General features: G+C 41.2%; 1 protein-coding gene across 1 annotated transcript in view; it reads right to left on the reverse strand.

Moving 5' to 3' along the window:
- The window catches only part of LOC126355755 (origin recognition complex subunit 2), a 95,160-nt gene that overhangs the window by 62,335 nt on the left and 8,121 nt on the right, over positions 1 to 24,704 (reverse strand). Inside the window, exon 3 of the mRNA XM_050006147.1 lies at positions 120 to 545. Within this exon, the coding sequence (XP_049862104.1) occupies positions 120 to 545 (426 nt within the window). The remainder of the gene's footprint in view (positions 1 to 119; positions 546 to 24,704) is intronic.

Raw genomic sequence — 24,704 nt, forward strand, 5'->3', positions numbered from 1 at the left:
TCTGGACTGGGGCAATACTAGATAGACTTAACAACTAAATATGATATAATAGAAGTGTATATGAACCACTGATTATCAAGAATTTTTTGCAATAATGTATAAATAAGAATTTCACTTACTTTTTCCAATTCTCTTGCGCAAATTATAGGGTGTCTTTGCTGTATCCACATCAAGTTGCCTCAGTCGAGTTGAAGGAGTTTGAACCTGCCTCGATGGTGTCCTTAGTTTCCTCAGTGGCGTGCACACAGAGAGTCTTCGCTGAGGAGTTCTGTTTTTACTCCGAGTATGAGAACTAGTTGGGGTGGCGTGGCCACTGAGTCCACGAGCCTTAGCTACTCCTTCCTGGTCAGGTGTCTGTGCAGATGCCAAACCACTTCTTCTTTTTGGTGTCTGGAACTGGCCATTGAGTCCGTGTGCCTTAGGTATTCCTTCCCGATCTGGTGTCTGCACAGATTCCAAAGCTTTCTGTGCCAAAGCATTCCTCCTTTTTGGTGTCTGGAATCCAAACATTTGTTCCCCCTTGACGTTATCATCTCCAAGGAGAGCTATAAATAAGATAATAAAATACAATTATAAGAATCTACTGACAAACAGTTCTTATGCCACAAATACATAACATTAACTAAAGGTTTTCATTCAACCTACAAGTGAAGGATCACGAGATGATTTGTGTCATTGCTCCTCAGAGAAGTGCATTCTTATTGTCTGGTAGATTTTGTGAATTGTAAAAGGCTAAAATCTTTTATTTTCTATTAATGTTAATGTAATTAGGTTTACATTATATTGTTTGACATGAGCTTGTTGAGATTTTCAGAATTTATATCAAGCTTAATAAGAATTCACATCAAATGCTAGTCAGTGGCTCTTATTTCAGTACAGTTAGCTATCATCGATGAGGAATTTATTCATTTTTGCCTGCTTTGAACTAGAAGAAAGTCTAATGATTACTTTTACCGGAAATGGAGATTGACTGTGAAGAAGAGTTTATCATAACATTATGAGAATACAGAATTTATCTGCTGTGAACTGTTTGCATATATACATTCTGTGCCTATAAGAAACATATACGAGGGCTGTTCAAAAAGTAAGGTGACTTTTCAAATTGTACAGGAAATGTACATTCGATTATCGATCTTTTTTTTCTTTATGTTGGTCCTTACGTTGGTACACATGGCCTGCACATATTTTCACTTTCAACTGTACAGCATATTACATTTGTTTTTGACAAATAGAAAGGTTAGACGTGTTTTAGTGTGCTTGGTGAATTTCGATTTTATATATATATATATATATATAAAGCTAAGAATTTGCATCAAAATTTGTCTGAAAAATAGAAACAAGTGCTTGAAATTTTGACAGTGGCATACAGTGAGTCTGCTCTAAGTGAAAAAAAAGTTTACAAGTGCTACAAGCTTTTCCAAGATGGCCAAGAAGATGCCAATGATGAACCTCACTCTGGATTCTCCAGCATATCAACAACAGATGATAACGTTGAAGCTGTGAAGAAAATTGTTTCGGAAAATCGGCGAATTACCATATGAAAAGTTGCTGAGGGTGTTGACGTATCAGTTGGCTCATGTCATGCAATTTTTTCGGATGTTTTGGGCATAAGATGTGTGTCAACAAAGTTTGTTCCAAAACTTCTCAATTCTGATCAGAAGAGCCATCACATGAGCATCATGTAGGAGCTCTTGAATGACATCAATGATGATCCTGATTTGCTCAGAAGGGTCATAACTGGGGACAAAATATGGGTTTATGGTTATGATGAAACCAAAGCTCAATCGTCCCAATGGAAGCATCCTGGAGAGCCCATATTGAAAAATGTATGCCAAGTTCGATCAAATGTCAAAGTTTTGCTAATGTTTTTTGCAATTACCATGGTGCAGTGCATCATGAATTTTTGCCTCAAAGTCATACAGTCAATAAGGTATACGCAAAAAATGTACGGAATTGTGGAAAAACAATTCATGGCTTCTGCATCATGACAACGTACCTGCTCACTCATCATTGTTTGTGAGAGATTTTTTTGCCAAAAACAACATGACAATCCTACCTCAGCAACCATATTCACCAGATTTGGTCCCCTGTGACTTTTTCCTGTTCCCAAAACTGAAAATACCTATGAAAGGGTGAAGATTTTCAATTACTGAGAAAATAAAAACTGTATCACTGGAAGTACTCAAGGCTGTACCCGAAAGTGCTTATGAGAAGTGCTTCGAGGATTGGAAAAAGTGTTGGCACAAGTGTATTGTGTCTGAGGGGGATAGCTTTGAAGGGGGCAACATGAATATTGATGAATAAATAAATATTTTTTCTTAAAAATATAGTGTCCCCTTACTTTTTAAACACACCTCCTATATGATTCTAACTGAAGACAGCTTATGTGGAAGTAGTTAATTACTACCGTCACCTCTGCACTGCTCCTGCCAGATTTTTCTCTCTCATGTCAAAACAAACCGAATCTGTGATCACCACTAACAATTAATTTAGAAGAGAGGTTATTGGGCATGCACAACAATGAAGAGGACTTTCATTTTTGCAGTTTACAGCCCCACAGTCATTAAATAATATGTAAAATCATATGAAGTGGCCTCCTGACAGGACCACCATAGACTACAAATACACCATAGACTACAAATAAATATAGTTATGCCCAAATGAATGAAGTAATTGTCAGACTGGTAAAACTGCTGCCACAACAAACCAAAACGAATATGATATGCTTTTGGAAATGTTGACATGTTAAATTTATTTATGTATCTCATGTTAGAGGCAATTTATTACACTATTTTTTCCACCAAAACTATAGAACTTCCAGATACCTCTAGTGTTTCTATACAGAGTGGCTTTGTTTCACCAGGTTCAAAGTCTAAATTTCGCTGAACCAGTTTTAGTTACATCTGAGAGCAAGTTTTACTCTCGAGTATACAACTGCAATGGCACTTATTAGTGGTTATTCCAAAATCAGAACCAACTACAAGTGAAGAATCTTGGAATATACAACAATTCCATTCACATTACTCCTTTAGGTATTGCACAGACAAGTTTAGACCACTTACAGTGCACACAGAGACATATTACAATAATTCTTCCCAACTTGATAAGCAAATAGAATTGGAAGAAGTCCTAATAACTGTTATAATGGAAAGTACCCTAAATTTGACTTAAGGAGCTTTTGTTAGAGCTACATTCTCTATCCAACCTTGTTGCATGATGACATCACAGACTTGACAACATGTGACAACTGATTCTTCTTTCACATTATCAAAGAGCAGTATGCATTCAGAGACAAGCTTCCTTCAACTTTCACATTGCCGTGGAAGAGAAGCCTGTCATTTTATCTACATACATGAACTTTGAAAATCTTCTGTCCAGAGGATCTCTCCAGAAACAAAACATTTCTCTATACAACTTCGTAGTATTAATTATCTCCTCAAAAAACATCAAGCTGTGACCATGAAACTTGGTGTCTGTCCTTCTCTACAATTTACCTTTTAATGTAATACATTTTTTCCAAAAATGGATGACTTGGTGAGGGCTACAATTGTAGGTGTCTGCATTTTGGCTGTTCAGCAAACATATTAAGTAAAAAAATCAACTTCTTGTCTCTCTGAAAATGTCTGCCATGCAACAGTTTCTTCATTTGAGGAAAGATGCTGAAGTTTCTGGCTGCCATATGATAAGAAAACAAGGCCGTGTGTGTGTGTGTGTGTGTGTGTGTGTGTGTGTGTGTGTGTGTGTGTGTGTGTGTGTGTAAGGGGAGGGGGGGTGGAAGGGAGGGGAGGGGGAGGGGAAGAGGGGGAGGGGAGGGGGAGGGGGGGAGATGGGGGTAGGAGTAGTGAGTCAACATGAAATAGCCCAAAAAAGTGTGACCATGTCCTGTGAAAAATTTTGCTGAAATTGAGGGCCTACACACCTGCCATGATTGCTATGTAGCAGCATTACTGTCTTCTTCAGAACATTAATGTTATTCCTAGCCTTTCTACTCACAGGCAGAGTCTGCTGCCAATTTCCTACTCCTATGCCATCTCAAGGTTCCTCTCCTCTTAACTCTGGCAGTTGAAACCTGTTATTGGTACATACAACAAAACTGTCAGACGGCATCCTCCTCCTGCTAGTCTTCCCACCAACTGCTAGTTCCCACTACCTTCCTTCGTCGTCTACTATCTCTCCCATAGCTGCTTTCAAAAGTGCCTGAAGAGCACAGATCTTTCTTTCCTGCTCCTCTATTAAACTGTTCCTGTTGCATATTTTTCAATTCCAAGGGAAGATCTATCCAGAATTCTCCCCACCACACCCTTCCCAATGAATCCATTGCTACAACTCCCACAATGCTTCCCCTTACTTAGTTTTCTATGGCAGCTCCCACAATCTCCACTCATGGGCAAATAAAATATCCATAGTACAGAAAAAACTCTATAAGTAAAACTAAAATAATTTTCTTTGAATTTTTACTTTTATTTCACAATAAAAAAAAATGTAACATTGCGATATAATGTTGAGTTCACTGCAGACGTGAGTTCTGTATCACATGTAACTTGCAAAAAAAAAAAAAAAAATTATGTATGAGTTGCACCAAACAGAAATTCAAAATAACACAAGAGCTTTCCAAGACACAGTGCAGAGATGTTAACTCTACACTTGTATTACAAGAAAATTGACACTAGTGCGGCTATTCACACCTAACGTATACATAGGTAAGCACAGTTCTTTATGTGTGTTAGTGCAGCATGTAAGCAAAACTCAGACCTAGATAAAAACAATTAGAAATTCTGTGTACAAATAAAGCTTGAACCACTACATATACTAAGAATTATTCAAAATGTGAAACCAAAACTTATGTTCTGACAAGCTCTAAAATCATGCATATGAATGTTTCTGGTACGGGGTTATTTGCACTACTAATTTCCACATGCATTCAATATAAAATGACCAATGTCTGTCCAGTATCAATGATTTCCAACATTTTCATTGGACCTTTCCTAGGACCAATGTTTTGAAAAGGAAAAGCTGCACAATGACCATCGACAAAGTACCAGACATATGTGGGAAAATGAAGAGAGCTTGGACAGCACAAAAGGTAAAATTTAAAATACATTTGGAGTACTTAACAAAAACTTACGAAGTCAGTTAAATAAGAAGGATGAACTTCTCGTATTCACTAAAACTCTAAAGATATTTCAACTAATGTGCTTTGCACATCAAATCATCAAACATTTGGAGTCAATCAAGTAGACGCAATTGGAGATTAGATCATCATTATCACTGCCCTGTCAGCAAAGTGTTAGGGGATTTGAAGTACTGTTTGGTACCACTGTCAGCCGGTCTGAATGGCACTTTAAACCCACTCTTCTTGTCTGAGTGGATTTATGGAAATACAGCATGGTCTAGCGGTTGGTTTAAGTGTCAAAAATTTATTTTCACCAATTTCCAACCACTCTCTTTTTGTACATACTTATGATTGCCCTTGCCATTCACATAACAAACAGGAATGTAAGAAGATTGGGTTTAGTGTCCCATCAACAAAGCCATTAGAGATGATGAAGAGAACACTACAAGTACATAACCCTATTTCCCAGAAACTTTGCTCAGTGGGAGAGAGGTCAAAATAAGCAAATACACGTCAGCTTATATGTAGACACTCAACCGTTTCTGAAAATAACGACATTAAAAGCTTTTGAAGTACTTTGTGTGTCTTTTAACACACAATATCCTAATACGAAACGGTGGCACAGTGGTTGTGTCATGGTTTCTAAATTTTGCATCCCATGTTTGAAACCCGATTATTACTTTCATTTTTGTTTTTCATTTATATAGCCATGCTGCACAAGATTGCTAGTCGAATGTTTTCCTGTGTATTTTGAGTAAGGTTGTCATTCGTCCACCAATCGTATGCCAGATGTATGAATTTAAAAAAAAGAATGAGAAAATTATCTGGAATAGTTTTCAGTGATATTCCTGTAGTATTTCTTGATTCATAATCAGCTGCAAGAGTCAGTCTTCAGAAAAGTGATCCGTTATGCTTAGTTTGCTATGAAACTATTGCCAACCCGCGAAATCTTCACCAATATTAACAGCATTTCTTTCCCAAGTGAGATTCATACAAGGAAATGTCAGTATGGCAAAGATGCTTTCATGTGGGCTGCCTTCATCTGATGTTCAAGACGTTTAAAATATCTGTGTTTCGAATGTTTCTATGATTAGCATCATCTATGGGATTGCATCAAATCTTCCCGAAGAACAAATATATGAATAAAATATAAGAATGAAATATCAGAATATAAGAATTTAAAAAGATTGTAGCTCCTCAATGTAACACACACACACACACACACACACACACACACACACACACACACGTGTGCCCCACAATTTTGCAATTAATGTAACACCTTCATGTCCCCTAATTTGATAAGAAACATTCATGTAGTAATCTTCTACAGACATGGGTAAATAGATGAAAACAATAAAAATAAAATAAAAATAAATAAAAACAGTAATCGGGTTTCACACAGAGTATAAAATTAAGAAGATGTGGCATTATCCAATGAGCCACCACTTCCTCTGAGGATACTGTGCACTAAAAGATGCATAAAAGATCTCGAAAATACCTCAAAAACTTTGACTGACAATTTTTCCGAAATGGTCGAGTATCTACAGGTAAGCCACTACATGTTCAGTTATTTTGATGCCTCTTCCACAGAAAGAAGTTCCTGGGAAATCAGACGATGGTACTTGCCTTGTTCTCTTCATGAGTACAAGCTTGGATTGGGAAAGTATGGGAAGGAAATTGATTGTCCCATTTCATAGGAACCTCCACTGCATTCATCTTAACCAGCCACAGAAAAATCACAGAAAACCTAAATCTGGATGGCCATAATGGTATTTGGACAACCAGCTTCCTGAATACAAGTCCAGTGTCTTAACCATTGCACCACCTTGCTTGGTAACATAAAACAGCGGAACCTTGCATGATGTTACTAAATTCTCATCACAAGCCTGCTTCGCTGCTGCATCTGTGACATTTTTACAGTGAATTCTGATATGCCCTGGTGCCCAACCGAATGACATGTCTGTATCCTTAGAAAACTGGATACCCTGGATGATCTGGACAATATTTCCTGCCAAACAGATTCTCTAGATGGCCTGTATGGCACACTGGTAAGCACAGCAGATGAGGAATGTCTTTGTATAAGCACATTTCTTCTGTCTGAGGGCAATCATTATCACATATAGTTCAGCATCAAACGCAATGAATTCCTCCTGGTGGGCAAACCATTGGGAAGTTGTCTGACAAAACAATGGAAAAGCCACTAACTCCTCTTGCTTGGAGCCATCAGTATAGTCCATGGTGTGATTACAATGTTCATGTAAGATAGCAAGGAATGTAAGCTGATAGATTCTTTCTCATTCATATTGTTGTACCCAATTCTGATGCTTCCTCCAACACTGTGAGTGAACCTTTGTGTCTGTTATGTCAGTCTCTGTCACAAGTTGTTTTACCCAAATCCCTAGTGACCACTGCTTGTGTGCAGTTGTTTAGAAATAGTTGTTCTGCTGGAGGTGAACAATGATTGACAGTGGAGGCTCTCTGATTAACTTAACTTTAAAGATATGTTACTTTGTAAGGCCTCGCAGCAGTCTGATACCTGCACGGCATATTGCAACCAGCATCTTTAACTTTAATTTGGGGTTGAACTATAAATGGCATACAATTAGATCTATGGGAAAGGATGAATACTTTAGGAAATTGTACACAAGACCTGTCCCCACCCCACGCCTAACACTGAGACATTTTCAAATGTGTGTTCTTGCTTTACCATTCTGCATGTGTGGTAGCCACATGAGCTTTGGATTAGACATCAGACCCAGGAAACTAACAGACCGATTACAATCGAGAATGTTTCCATTAGAATGCACTTCTGTTTCATTAAAAATCTGACAGATATGATTACAATTTACACAATTTTTTTTAATTTAGAACTTAAAACCTGTTCTTTGTGCCCAGTCCCTCCCACCCCCCCCCCCCCCCCCAGCCCCCCAATCTCTGTAGGGACAACCAAAGTTGACAGGATGTGGGTAAATTAACAACAACAAAGTCTTCACTGAACTCTTCACTGTATCAGTTATGCTGTTTGCAGTGCTGGAATAGAGGGTGAAACTTAAACTGCTCCTTTGAGAGACACCTTTTCTTACACAAAACTGACTGGGAGCATCTCTTAATTTAAATACAGAAATGACTGCTCTGCAACGAAAAATTCCAAGAGCGCCTCAGTTGTAAAGCTGGCTGAGTATGTTGTACCTCCACAAGCTTTTTTTATATCAGTCACAGAATTTTTATATGGTTTTCACTGACAGAGATCCATGAGGAAAGCATATGCATAAAATTTATTACTGCAATAACAGCCAAGTTATCCAGCCACAGATACATACTGCCACCAGGTGAAGTTGGAGCTAGTCACTAGTATACCTATAATGTGCTCTTTGGTAGCAAAGCTTCCTGTAAAGTTACCTCCAGCAAAGTTAGGTTATCTACAATGGAACAATATTTTCTGAATCCACATTGGAAGCATTTAATGAGTTTCTTCCCAACATCAACATTAGGTGGTTGTTTATAATCAATTCGAGGACCTTTTCTACTTAGCTTCTGGGCGCAACACTATGGTAACTGCCAGTGGATACACTATTTTCTGGTTTTATGAGGTTTTCCTCCACGAGTCTGGTTATAGATGTAGTAATGATATGCAGCTGGAAAAATCAAGGAGCATTTCTTTCAACCACTTACACGGATGACACAACAAATTATAAATCATCTGGTCCCATTATGTATCCTTAGAACCATGTAAGGTCTTTTCCAATTCCTGCATAGAAAACAGGCAGTTATATTTTTCTCAGTTGTCATTTTTTATGAAAAAATGTTTCATATTTTTTAATTGTTCCACTTCCACTGTGACCATTTCCCTTAAGAGCTCCAGAAGAAGCATAAGCATGTCCACACCTCTCTTTTTGTAAATACATATCTACTTTTTATTTTTTTCAGTTTCTGACATGTTCTACACACCTGAGAATCTCTTCAATTTGGAGCAAGGAACATATCTAACTACATATTTGAGCTATAGTCTAACTGCACTGTCTGTAGTTTCTTTATGAAGTACGAATGTGGGCTCCTTGATGTTATGTTATGTTATGGAAGTAATTTGTCATTGTCAGTGCTATGCGCTAGAGAAATTAAAAAATACCATCATGTGGTATGGATGTTTACCGGTGCAGCAAAATGCATACATGTTCCTCTTTGGGCACCAAAATGTAGTGGATGGAACAGCAGTTGTCCTGGCGCTCAAGATGGCCCTGCCACCTAGACACTATGGGTTCGTAGATGGCCTGGGAGATGGGTGTGACATTGTGGGCAGGTGTAGAGAAACGAACAGTGAACATAAACAGTCCTGTATTAATTCATTCAACCTGGATAGTCATCTGAGTATGCCATCATGTCTGGCTTGTAATATTCCAACTAGTAGTGGCAGACACGGTAGACAAAGAGTGTAGGGTAGATACACTACTACGGCGGTGGTGCTCTGAACTGGTGTAGCCACTTCATCGAGAGCAGATTTGACAGTGGTAGCCATGGTAGGATGTGGCCCTGCTACGCATACGAGGTAATGCAGCTGTCTTCTCCAATGCATCAGGATGTAGCACTGCCCCCCAGTCTAACTCTGGACCGAAGACTGGAGAGCAGTAGCAGACAGCTGGCAAACTCCAGTGGCAGATACAGCCTTCTAGATGTGGTGGTAGTGTGTTAGTCACCAAGGCCTAGGTGGTCAGGCAGTGGTCCTTGGATTGTGGCTCAACCATGGCAGTGGTAGAGGCAGTGGCAAAATAGTTACAAAGCAGACTCCAAGACTGAAGCTCACAAAGACCGGGTGCAGCTAAGTTGCTCAGCTGGCCAGTCACCACTGGCTGGCTATGGGTAGGTTTAAATGCAGCTGCTCCAGGTTGACTTTGCAGGAATTAGTTGGCTGGATGACTGGGGGGGGGGGGGGGGGGAGGTGAAGAGGAGGGGAAGGGAGAAGGGACAAAACAATGAGGTAATCATGTCACATGATCTAATGTGGCAGAAACTAAGGAAGGAACAACACAAACAGCAGTCCAGTCAATGGGAAAGGAAAACTGGCAAACAAAGAGGCAAGCAGTATGTCAGAGCAACAGGAAGAGTAAAAAAAACAGGACCGTGACAACACCAGGGGAAGAAGACACAAGAAAAGGGGGAGACAAACTGGTACAATTGACCTGAAAAAATGTAGAAATTTGGGGGGAGGGGGCTGGGAAGCAGGGGGAGGGGGGGGGGGGGGGGGGAACCTGGCCATTGTGGAAGCAACACCAAAGGCCTCCAAAAACCACCATGCTAACTGAGTGACTCACAAGCCTGGAAGGAAATTCAGGCACTTAAATCCAAGATGACAATCCATTTTCCTGAAGAAAACTGAGGACAGACATCATGCAAAGATCATCTGCTAACACCTGGTACAAAAATGTTCAAAATGTGAGTGAAATCTTATGGGATTAACTGCTACAGTCATCAGTCCCTAAGCTTACACACTACTAAACCTAAATTATCCTAAGGACAAGCACACACACCCATGCCCGAGGGAGGACGACTCGAACCTCTGCTGGGACCAACCTCACAGTAACACCTGGCAAAGGTATAAAAGGTGAAGGCAGTCTAGCAAAATATAGATCACTATGAGGCAGTTCCGCAACTACAAGGGAAGTGGTGCGAGAAAGGGGGGAGGGGGGGGGGGGGGGGAATCGGCAGTTCATTATGGAGTAAAAAAAACTCTGTATCAACCTGGTATGGTCAATACAAAGACGGCAGAGGATGACGGATCCTCGCTGAGAGAGGCTGAAGGAAGAACACCATGTTGTTGGAGCCCCTTTGATCATGCGAAGTATATTAGCCAAGAGTCAGCTCATGACTGAGCAAAAAGGAATTTGAAATAAAGCCAGAAATCCACCTGCAGAGCCAAGGAGAGCAGAGGATACGTGACACCCATCCACCCCCCACCCACCCATCCAACCAGACAGTTGGCAAGCCAAGCTCATTACCTGAGATATCCGCATGGTCAGGAACACTAAGGAAATCAACCAAACAAGCAGCACGGTCAAGATGGGTGAGAAGGTCGTGAAATGGCAGACACCAAGGGGTGGCAGGAAGAGCACAGGACAACAGCCAGAAGACCACCAATACAGTCTTTACACAACAAAACACATGTGACAGAGGACCATTTAATAAAGCAGAGGGCCCCACAGATGGCAATCAGTTCTGCGTTAAACACCGCACACTTGATAGGCATATCCCTCATGATCGGTGGATTTACTACCGTCAGTGTAAAATACAATAGCATACTGAAACCTCTGTAGGAGCGGGCAGAACAAACAACACACCACCATCGGAACAATGGAGAGTTTTGGACCCCGAAAGAGATCCATCCAAATCTGGAAGCAAGGAACTAACCAAGGGGATGTGTTCAGCAGCGTACTTGGGTAACAGCATAAAGTGGGAAGATGGTGCCCAACTGGTAAAAACACGCAAAAGCAGGCAGCAGTCAGGCAACATCCCAAACTCATGAAAAGAATAGAATACGAGGGGCAAGAATGGAAAGAAGGGAAAGAGTGTGTGGTGATAGCATAGAAACCAGGAGCTGGGACCACAAAACTGAAAGGGAGAGGGAGGGAGGGGGGGGGGGGGTGAGGAATCCCAACACCAACCAGATCACTACCTACATGGCTACTGCAAAGGCACCGGTGGCCAAATGGATACAAGGATGGTGGTCCAAGTAGAAGAGGAGCAGTGGCGAAGGGGCAGCTGAGTGTTAAACTTGACAACTATAGCTCAGATGGGACAGAATTGACGCTTGAGAAAAGTGGAGAAGAGACATACAATCCACACCCCAAGAGCTGTGGGCAAGGAAGTGAAGGACATTGTGTTTACAGAGACAGTCAATCTTCAGAAGGTGGATACAGAGCAAACTGTTATGACTCGTCGATCTTCCAAAGTGACGCCGCACAGTTACGCGTGTCCTCTACATGCGCCGCTGTCTGCCAGCCATGCAGCAGCAACGCCACCTAAGCAGCCAGCCAGCCAGCGGGTGCTAGACTCAGACTCAGTTATGATTTGACTGTTAAAGTGTACACACGTCTTACTCTGTTTACTTGATCTGTGACTTTCAGGTATTGCGTCTTCTTTGAAATATATTTGTTCAACTTGAAGTTATAACACAAACAAGTAAGCTTGTTGTCGAAAAGCTCTAAGAAATGGAACTGCATGGGGGGGGGGGGGGGATAAATTAAAAATTGTGCAAGTATGTTGACATGGAAGAGCACTGGATAACACCCTGGAGCTGTCATCCCAAAGAGAACATCAAGTGGGATCTAGCCCAGACACAGAAATCATCCACATACAGAGCATGGTTAACCAAGTCTGATGGAGACCATGAGTCAATTAATAGCAATAAGAGAAGGAAGGACAGTTAATACGGAGCCCTGTGGAATGCCATTCTCCTGGGTCTGAAAAGAGCTGAGAATGTTGCCACATCCAGTGGGAGAGGAACTGGTGAATGAAAATCAGGAGGGAGCAGATTGGCCCAGAGTTCCTCATCAGTTTTGAGGATGAAGTCTCTCTGAAAAATTACTCCCTGAACCACATTCAAAGACCTCTGATGAGTAATAGACACAGGAATGTCACCACGATGGTCAAAGACATGAAGGTTACAGACTGAATGGGAGAAGTAGTTCTGATCAATGGTGAACCAGACTGCATCTTACTCGGTGAGTTAATGCTGCCAAACTAGTCTTTGATTGTTTCCATGAAAACTAACAGCTTGGTGGCAGTGAAAGTGCTCTCATCAGTGCTGGTGCTGCCCAGGTAGTGTGGAAAAATTTTCCAGCAAGTCTGGCCCTCCTCCCAGTGGGCAGTTAATAAAGGGGAGACTGTAGGATCAGAAGAAAGACCGTCTGGCATGGTAGCTGTTGCCTGGAGTTCAAATACTCCAGAATGACAAGCAACCACTCCTAGGCATACACAAGGAGGCAGCAGCTCATGTATCAGAATTGTGATCCCTGTGTCATTATGGAGATCAACAAAAAGGGTGGGTAACAACCCCACCAAATGGACTGGCTGTCGCATTGGATATTTAGTGCTAAAGGACAGCAGCATTGAGCAAAAGATGGAAAAGATAGAAAGATCACACTGCAGAGAGAAAATTTAGAAGGGGATGTCAAACCCCAAAGGGGGACCAAAAATTCTGAAAAAGGTGGACCAGTCACATGAGGTCTCTATGAGGTTTGGATGTTAATACTGCCCAAGAGAACACTGGGAGTACAAAAAAAGGGATTTAGGCTTCATGGAGAGCCCACGAGCAGCTAGGGAAGTAAGCATCCACCCAGAGCTCCACTTGCCTGCATAACCCTTGTACAACAGATGTGTGGCAGGTTCCCTGGAGTTTGCCCACTATCAATCTTCAATCTATTTTTTTTACTATTTTCTTTTCATATGTTATCTAGATACAAGATCAGGCCAAATGCTGCATACAAACTGACACAAATATAGCACATAATATTTTATCAACATAACGACTGATCTGCATCAACAGCCATGCATCCCATCAACATGATGGGCACGCAACACACACACACACACACACACACACACACACACACACACACACACACACACACACACACACACTTTACCATCCTCATGATCTGGGCAGTTAAATCAACATCCCCATCCCCTGTGACACAATGTTCCACAGCAACACTGCAATGTGATAACCGAAGCACACCCACGGCTTACGGTTACACAAGTCTGGTGTGATTCAACTGCAGCAGGGTCAGGAAACTGGGGTTCACCAAGCATGTATCCAGCAAACAAATATTGAGCTCCCTGAGGTGCTTGCCATTTACACTCCTGAAAATGGAAAGAAGAACACATTGACACCGGTGTGTCAGACCCACCATACTTGCTCCGGACACTGCGAGAGGGCTGTACAAGCAATGATCACACGCACGGCACAGCGGACACACCAGGAATCGCGGTGTTGGCCAGCGAATGGCGCTAGCTGTGCAGCATTTGTGCACCGCCGCCGTCAGTGTCAGCCAGTTTGCCGTGGCATACAGAGCTCCATCGTAGTCTTTAACACTGGTAGCATGCCACGACAGCGTGGACGTCAACCGTATGTGCAGTTGACGGACTTTGAGCGAGGGCGTAAAGTGGGCATGCAGGAGGCCGGGTGGACGTACCGCCGAATTGCTCAACACGTGGGGCGTGAGGTCTCCACAGTACATCGATTTTGTCGCCAGTGGTCGGCGGAAGGTGCACGTGCCCGTCGACCAGGGACCGGACCGCAGCGACGCACGGATGCACGCCAAGACCGTAGGATCCTACGCAGAGCCGTAGGGGACCGCACTGCCACTTCCCAGCAAATTAGGGACACTGTTGCTCCTGGGGTATCGGCGAGGACCATTTGCAACCGTCTCCATGAAGCTGGGCTACGGTCCCGCACACCGTTAGGCCGTCTTCCGCTCACGCCCCAACATCGTGCAGTCCGCCTCCAGTGGTGTCGCGACAGGCGTGAATGGAGGGACGAATGGAGACGTGTCGTCTTCAGCGATGAGAGTCGCTTCTGCCTTGGTGCCAATGATGGTCGTATGCGTGTTTGGCGCCGTGCAGGTGAGCGCCACAATCAGGACTGCATACAACCGAGGCACACAGGGCCAACACCCGGCATCATGGTGTGGGGAGCGATCTCCTACACTGGCCGTACACCTCTGGTGATCGTCGAGGGGACACTGAATAGTGCACGGTACATCCAAACCGTCATCGAATCCATCGTTCTACCATTCCTAGACCGGCAAGGGAACTTGCTGTTCCAACAGGACAATGCACGTCCGCATGTATCCCGTGCCACCCAACGTGCTCTAGAAGGTGTAAGTCAACTACCCTGGCCAGCAAGATCTCCGGATCTGTCCCCCATTGAGCATGTTTGGGACTGGATGAAGCGTCGTCTCACGCGGTCTGCACGTCCAGCACGAACGCTGGTCCAACTGAGGCGCCAGGTGGAAATGGCATGGCAAGCCGTTCCACAGGACTACATCCAGAATCTCTACGATCGTCTCCATGGGAGAATAGCAGCCTGCATTGCTGCAAAAGGTGGATATACACTGTACTAGTGCCGACATTGTGCATGCTCTGTTGCCTGTGTCTATGTGCCTGTGGTTCTGTCAGTGTGATCATGTGATGTATCTGACCCCAGGAATGTGTCAATAAAGTTTCCCCTTCCTGGGACAATGAATTCACGGTGTTCTTATTTCAATTTCCAGGAGTGTAGAACAAACTGGGAGTGTGTGTAGCTTAATCAAAAATACCACTGCTGTGTGAGCATCACACTTCTGTGGGGCGCTCCTGACAACACTCCAGCCTCTGATGAACACTTGCTGTCCAGGACAATTACTTAACAAGTCTGTTACTTAGGAAGTCTTTGAACAACACACAGATCTGGGAACCTAAACCCTTCATTAACATTATTCAGTAGCGCATTGTGTTAAACACTTCCCAGAAATCTAGGAATATGGAATTTGCCTGTTGCCCTTTGTCCACAGTTCACATAATATCACGTCAGAAAAGGGCAAGCTGAGTTTTACTTTTAGTCTAAAAAACATATTAAAAAATATTGCAAATATGTAGTCAAAATCAAATTGTTCAAATGGCTATAAGCACTATGGGACTTAACATCTGAAGTCATCAGTTCCCTATACTTAGAACTACTTAAACCTATCTAACCTAAGGACATCACAAACATCCACACCCAAGGCAGGATTCAAACGTGCGTCCGGAGCAGCCACGTGCTTCCGGACTGAAGTGCCTAGAACCGCTCAACCACAGCGGCCAGCTGAACAAGTAGTTCTTACCCCTTTGAGGATGTTCATATTGAAACTGGTATCAGTGACCATGAGGCAGTTGTAACAACAATGATTACAGGGGTATGAAGTGCAGCCAACATAGTAGGAAGGTTTACATACTTATTTTATATTTTCTCATACGGATTTCTCTTTCTCTTTACCCGGTTTTCAAAATGTTGTCTCTTTTTACGACTTTCCCAATGGATTTTTATTTTCTTTTTCAATCATTTTTTTTCATATCATATAGACACTTTACTAGTGAGAAATTCTTCTCCACTCATTACCTATTGTTAACCACTGTCTAATCTCAAAATATTTGTAAAAAATTTTCAATTTTTTCTAAATTTTTTCTTTGCTTTTCCTCCATTTTTCAATCTTTTATCCATGCACTGTATATCTTTTTGATGACTCCCATGATTTCTAACACTCCAAACTGTCCTCAACTTCTGTTGATGAATCCCATCACATACTACACCCATTCTTTTCGAAAACATGCTTTAGCACTATCAAAACTAAGGCTGCAAATTCTGTTTCTTGAAACCTGCTTGTCCCTTGGAATTCATCCAAAAGGCTTAACATTGGAAGTCCCTATTTCTGGATGTAATCCTACTCTACACAAAGCTATTTTACAGTTTAAAATGCAGCAATTTCTTGCTCTTACCCAGCTCATCTGGGGGGGGGGGGGGGGGGGGGGGAATAGGCAAAATAGTGTGGACACCTGCACTTACTTGGAAATGGTGTATTAATAAGGGGCTGTACCCCCATTTGCCCATAATACAGCTCTGATTCTTCTTGAAATATTGGCAAATACTGATGGTATAGTCTCCAGAGGAATTTTATGCCACTCTTCGATCAGAACCTCTTCTAACTCCTGTGCTGCTAACTCAGGGCACAAGTATCTTGATGCAAAATTTTCCTGATTGTGGATACTGGCATTAATAATCCCATCCATATATACATAAAATGAATGTTTGTCTTTCTGTTCCCACAATATGACCTCAAGAAGTATTGGCCCAATTTACATGAGGTTTTTTTTATAAAATCATAGTGGCGACGGAGGCCGAAATCTGCTCCAGAGTCAGTGCTCCAATACTGCCCACAAGAGTTTGATCATGTTTAAAGTCTGGGGACTGTGTTGGCCAGGGAAGATGCCGCAGTCCAGCTGTATGTTCCCCATACCATGATTGTATTGTGCTGGCTGTGTGAATGGGTGCATTATTGTCCTGAAATATGGCATCATTATTGGGGAAAAACATTTGAATCATGGGGTGCACTTGATCACCTGAAACATTCACACACTTGTTGGCTGTTACACGGACTTAGAGAGTAATGACGGGACTACCAGAATAGCATTATATAGCTGCCCACACCATTACACTTCCACCTCCACACTTAACAGGTGGAATCAAGCAATTAGGATTGTAGGCTTCTTTTGGCGTTCTCCAGATGCAAACCCAGTCAATGTTGGAAGTTACAGAAACATTGACTCGTCTGACCATATGACGTGTTTCCACTCATCAGTCATCCAGGATTTATGCTCCTGACACCATGTTTTACGCTTCTTTGCATTGGTTGTCATCACTGATGGTTTCTGTATAGCAGTTCCTTCATGAATATTCGCTTTGTGGAGTTCTCGGCAGACAATGTCAACAGATACAGGGTCTCAAAGATAGCTACTGAGCTCTGCAGTCACTTTAGCCACCATAGTTTTGTGTTGTTTTGACACAATTAGTGTTAGTGTACGATGATCCCTCATTTAGTTTTGATTTGTGTCCACTATTACGTTTACACGATGATGTCTTTGCATGTTTTGTGTAGGCTGTCATGACTGCTGAAGCAGTTGCTCTTGAAACTTTTAATCTGTTGCTCCAGCTAATCGGGCCCTCTTTGGAACACTGGTCTTCATTTTACGTCAACCTTGGCCTCTGAATGCAAATACGAAGTGTGCACTACTCATAAATAACCTGAACTGATGTCTAGTTCTTAATGAACACACACAGTCCAGCACGACACCTGCCTTATGTGTTGTTGACGATCAAAAACAACCATTCCATTACTACCACTGCTCACATTATTCTGCCTATCCTCTGTATATGCCTCATCAGCCAGTCTCCATTCAACCAGACTTCTCTTCTCCTACAAAATCCTGCAGGTGTCTGCCCCTCATGTTTCCTTGGATGGTATCATCCACCAAGCCAGCTTCAAACTGCAACAAAATGCCAAACTTCACCTCAAAAAACTATCCCACCTTCTCCTAAATTACACGAACAGTGGTATTTCCCTTCCTGTCCCTCTGCAGCTCCCTAAACAGCCACACCACTAACCACCACCTCTCTCCTACAAACCAAGCTGAGACAACCTCCTTAACATCCCACAATCTTCAGCACTGTTTCCAAGACCAAGAACAACCCATAATCACATGAACCAGTCACAACAGTACAGTGTCCTCACCCTCTTGTCTCAAGCACTTTCCCCTCCTGAATTATCTGTATTATCCGAGGGTCTCACTTTCAGCACTAAACATGCATTTTATCATGCTGCTTTGATGAAGGACCTGCTTTCCTTCATGCATAATATCAACTGTAAATATCAGTTTGCAACCCAATCCCAAAACATTTCCAACAGCAAACCTGACATTGAACCCTGCTTTGAACAGCTTCAAATGCAATCCCAATTTTCAATCACATCCAGCATTGCTTCACAATCCTTTCTCAGGCCCCTACAACATGACCCTAACTATCCTTTGCAGAAATCCAGGCTCTATGTTCCCTAAAAGTTGATGACTCCATCATTATCCTCCCAGCAGAAAAAGGATCCAGCATTGTGGTACTTGACCAAAAGGAGTTGTCAGTGAACGTCTACACCAGCTGTCCGACACCTCTACATGCAGGGTCTGCCATCAAGATCTAATCCCTGTGATTCAAACTGACCTGCAGTCTCTCCTAAAAACCTGAGCCCTCATAAGGACTAACACCTGAATCCATATACCTTCTCACTACACCCAAACTACACACCTCCCACCTTTTACCTTCTTCCTAAGATTCACAAACCCAGTCATCCTGGTTGATCTGCCTTAGTTGATCAGCACTTGCAACCCACAGCAGGAAGAATTCCCTCCTATATCAACGATACCAACCATTTCCTAGATCCACATTGGTTATCACCACCGATGCCACCTCTCTCTTTGCTAGCATCACCCACGTACAAGGTCTGTCTGCTTCTGAACATTTCCCCAGTCAGTGCTCACCTGATTAAAAACCTATGAGATCCTTCCTACTCATTTTAATAAACTACTTCACCTTTGAGGGGCAGATATAAGAACAGGGGAACCCAGATGGCTCCTTCCTATGCCAATCTTTTCATGGGTCACTTGGAGGGGGTTTTACTGGGATCTATAAGTCTTCAGACCCTTGTTTGGTTAGATACATTGATGACATCTTTGCCATATAGACACATGGTGAGGTTAAACCTTATATCTGCACAGTGCATGTTGATGCAATTGGGAGATGGGGTTACATTAGTCATGACCTGCCCCTGAATAAGGAGGGGGAAGGATAGATTAATTGATCTTCTTGCAGAAAATATAAGGGGGAAGGGGGGCACATGCACACAAGACAAAATATCTGTGATTACTGGAGACAGAGGGACACACTTTTTAGATTAGAGTCAGGTTACAGACAGAGAGTATTGAAAGAGATTAAAACAGAACAGTGCCATAATGTCTGTAGCAGTATCCAAAGAAATAAATTTCTGTATTTCATCAGAACATTAGAGGATTGAAGAAACAGATAGATGAGCTTCTTGTACGCTTAGAAAATGGGGTAAACTCTGAAGGTACAGATGTTTTGTGTCACTCCGAACACAATGTAACCGCAGGGATGGATAAGTTAAATTTAAGGGATTACAGATTCGCATCTTATTCATGTAGACTCAAGATGGAAAAAGAAGGAGTTGCTAATTATATAAAAACTGGCCAAAGGTCAAAAATATTGAAACAAATAGGTTTTGTATATATCAGATCCTTGAAGTACGTTCTTGTGAGTTGCTACTGCAATATACTTCTATAGTAATTGTAACAATCTACAGATCCCCTCAAGGTAACTTTCAGCTATTCATGAAAAATCTAGAGGCATTATTGAGCTACCTGTCAGACAAAAGAAGCAATGTGGTGATTTTAATGTAGATTTCTTAAAATATATGGATAGGAAAAATGAGCTAGAATCTTTGTTTGGTTGTCTCAATCTGGTATCTGTTGTAAATTTTCGAACTCGTGTGCAGCAGGATAGTGCGTCACTTATCGATAACATTTTCATAGACAGTACTCAGGCAGAAACAATTAATGTGTACACGGTTGTTAATGGGCTATCTGATCATGATGCACAGATAATGAAAATCGCACATATAGCACCTTACAGGCTTCAGGCAGGTTCATACAAGGCAGGGAGGCTTATTGATGCGAACAGGATACAGACTTTTAACAGCTGCCTAGAAGAGGTAGAATGGGATGAAGTATACACAGAAAATGATGCTGATGCCAAATTCAATTTATTTCATTGTAAATTTGTCTCAATATTTGAGATCTGCTTTCCTGAAACATTATCCAAAAAAGCTATTTCAAAGTCAAGTAAGCCATGGATTACTAAGGGAATTAAGATATAGTGTAAGAGGAAGAGGGAAATATATGGACAGGCCAGAATAAGTCAGGATCCAACATTACTTGCTTACTACGGAAGATACTGTAATATTTTAAGGAAAGTCACTAAGAAGTTGAGAAGCTTGTGTGTTCTGACAGAAATTAATAATGAGGATGATAAGATTAAAACTATGTGGAATATTGTCAAATGGGAGACAGAGCAGCCCATACCATAGCAATAAAGCTAAATGATGTTGTGAGTAATAATTCACAAGTTGCAAGTATTTCTAACAATAACTTTCTGAATGGAGCAGCAAAATTAGGGTTAAAGGGTTCAGTTGAAGAAGCAAAAAAAGTATGTTAAAAATGTCACTTCCCAGGACTTTAGAAATAGCACCAACATCTCCTACTGAAATTAAGGTAATTATAAATATACCAAAAAACAAGAGCTCATGTGGTGTTGATGGGGTCTCTAACAGAATTTTGAAGTGGTGTTCTAATTTCATAACTGGAGTCCTTAGTGATATATGTAATGCTTCACTGGCACAGGGAATTTTTCCAGACTGATTGACATATGCAGTTGTCAAACCTCTTCATAAGAAAGGGGAAAAGAGTGACTTAATTATAGACCAATCTCATTGCTGATTTCATTTTCTAGAATATTCAAAAAGTTATGCATTCAAGACTAGTCTCACATTTAAGTTAAAATTAATTTACTCAGCATCTCACAGTTCACATTCCGGAAGGGTTACTCGACTTATAATGCTATCTACACATTTACCTATCACATAGTACAAGCCCTAAATAACAAATTATCACCAGTTGGTATTTTTTGTGATCTTTCCAAGTAATTTGACTGTGTGGATCATGTAACACTCGTAGAAAAACTCAGGTTTCATGGAATTGAAGGCTATACACACAGATGGTTTGAATCAACAGAAAGAATAAAGTTGTGTTGAATAACACAAATAATGTTGGGAGGGTGGTAAATTCTAGTGAATGAGGAGTTATCACAAAGGGGGTCCCACAGGGTTCAATTTTGGGTCCTCTGTTGTTCCTTATTCATGTGAATGACCTTTCACTTAACGTTCAGCAAGCAGAACTAGCACTTTTTGCAGATGACACAAGTATTATAATAAATCCCATTCCAGAAAAAGCATCTGAAGATATTGTTAAGGATGTCTTTCAAAGAATTATTAAGTGGTTCTCAGAAAATGTACTATCCCTTAATTATGAAAAAAACTCACTATATCCAGTTCTGTACACCAAATAGAGTCATACCGACAACTGAAGTAGCACATGAACAGAGCTCAGCTAAGAGGGTAGACTTCTCCAAATTTTTGGGTGTTGACATTGATGACAACTTGAACTAGAAGAAGCATTTTACTGAGTTTCTCGAACAATTAAGTTCAGCTTCTTTCGCTCTTTGTATAGTCACTACTCTTGGTAGTAAAAAGATCAGCCTCTTAAGGTACTTTGCATATTTCCACTCAATAATGTCTTATGGAATAGTTTTATGGAGTAACTCACCACTTCAACATAAAGTATTAATTGCACAAAAGAGAGTAGCGAAAATAATCAGTGGGGTTCACCCAAGGATATCATGTAGGCACCTATTCAAGGAGTTAGGTATTATAACTGCACCATTACAGTACATACCAGGTGTACCGGTACGAAATGAGCATTAAGATACAAATGCGTCAATAGGGAACATTTGTTGTGAATGAGCCTTAATTTTGTTTTTGTATGGTTGGTATGACATCTGTCAAAGATATTTAGTATGCATCAAGTCATGGAACAAACAACAACATATGTTTTCATCGTGTTAACAATGTCGAATTTTGTACCAGAAAGTGATGATTTGTGGAAAGCATTGATTTTTTGTTTTCATTTGAAAAAAAGTGCTGCAGAGTCGCATCGAATGCTTGTTGAGGCATATGGTGATCATGCTCTATCAGAAGCAACATGCAAAAGATGGTTTCAATGCTTCAGAAATAATGATTTTGATGTAAGACATGAAGAACGTGGAAGACAACCAAAAAAGTTTGAAGACACTGAGTTGCAAAGCAATACTGAATGAAGATGATACTTTGAGTCAGAAGAAAAGGGCAGCAATGCTAAATGTTGCACAACAAACAATTTCTGACCGTTTGAAAGCTATGGGAAAGATCCAAAAGTGTGGAAAATGGGTGCCACATGAATTGAATGAAAGACAGATGGAAAACCAAAAAACCATTTGTTAAATTTTGCTTCAAAGACATGAAAGAAAATCAGTTTTGCATAATTTTACTGGCGGTCAAAAATGAATTTATTTTAAGAATCCTAAATTGGAAAAATCATGGGTTAATCCGGGACAACCATCAACATCGACTGCAAAACCAGATCAATTCAGCAAGAAGACAATGCTCTGTTTTTGGTGGGATCAGAAAGGTGTAGTGTATCATGAGCTTCCAAAACCTGATGAAAGTGTGAATACTAATCGCTACAGACAACAAATGATTAATTGGAACTATGCACTGATCAAAAAAAGACCAGAATGGGCCAGAAGCCATGGCAAAGTAATTGTTTTACATGACAATGCACCTGCACACAAAGCAAAACTGGTTCAGGATACAATCAAAACACTTGGCTGGGAGCTGCTACCCCACCCGCCATATTCACCAGACTTGGCCCTTTCTGATTACCATTTGTTTTCATTAATTGGACACACATTGGCTGAGGAACACTTTGATTCCTACGAAGAAGTCGAAAATTGGGCGTCAGATTGGTTTGCTTCCAAAGACAAACATTTCTATTGGCGTGGTGTCCTCAAATTGCCAGAAAGATGGTCAAAATATATATAAAGCAATGGTCAGTACTTTGAATAAAATGTTTTTACTTTTCAATTCAAAATTAGTGTTTCATTTTCACAAAAAACGCTCATTTCATACTGGTACACCTGGTATATTCGCTAATGAAATTCGTTATAAATAATCCATCTCAATTCGCGAAGAACAATGATGTTCATACGTATAACACTAGAGGGAAAAATGATCTTTCCTATCCGTTACTGAAGCTGTCAGTTGCTCAAAAAGGAGTACATTATTCAGCAACAAAAACCTTTGATCATTTGGCCCACAACATAAAGTGTCTGGCAAGTAGCAGATCAAGTTTTAAATCTAGCTTAAAATTATTTCTTCTATTCCATGGGCGAGTTTCTGTTTCAGAACTGGTAAAAACAAATTTGTACCTCTAAATGCAGTTGCAGGTGTAGAACTAAAAGTATCAGTAATATATATATAGTAATCTGCCTTGTTCCACATCATATCGATAAAATAATTGTAAAAATGATATACAGAACATAACATAACTAAACTAACCTGACCTGCTAAAATTCCTGGAATCTCTGAAAACCTTCTGCGAATTAAATTTCAAATGGTCCTATTCCGAATCCTATATCACTTTCCTTGATGTTGATCTCATTCTCATCAAAAGCCAGCTACACACTTCTGTCCATATTAAACCTACTAACAAACAACAGCACTTACATTTGGCAGTTGCCATCCTTTTCATGTCAAATGTTGTCTCCCATACAGCCTTGGCATTCAAGGCAAATGTATTTGTTTAGATGCAGATTCTTTACGCCAATACACAATGATCCTGATCTCAGCCTTCACAGGACATAATTACCCCATCAGCTAGTTCAAAAGCAGATTTCCTGGGCTATCACATCTAATAGTGGTACTGCTGATCCCTCCAACAAACAACTACGGAGCACACCACTGGTCACTCAGTATTATCGTGATCTGGAATGTATTAATCAATTATTTTGACAAGGCCATGACTTCCAACAACCGTACCCTGAAACAAGATCCATTCTGTCTGAGATTTTGTCCACCACACCTAAAATAGTTTTTCATCACCCTTCCAATCTCCACAATATTCCTGTCAGACCCTATGCTCCTCCTGCACCCATCTCCCTACCCTATGGCTCCTACTCCTGAGACCACCCCCACTGCAAGATTTGCCCTAGGCATCCTTCTACCACCACCTATACCTGCCCTGTAGCTGGCAAAACATAGGGTACTATCAAAGGGAGAGTCATCTGTGGAACAACAGATGTCATATACCA

The sequence above is a fragment of the Schistocerca gregaria genome, chromosome 3 (assembly GCF_023897955.1).
Source record: "Schistocerca gregaria isolate iqSchGreg1 chromosome 3, iqSchGreg1.2, whole genome shotgun sequence".
NCBI lineage: Eukaryota > Metazoa > Arthropoda > Insecta > Orthoptera > Acrididae > Schistocerca > Schistocerca gregaria.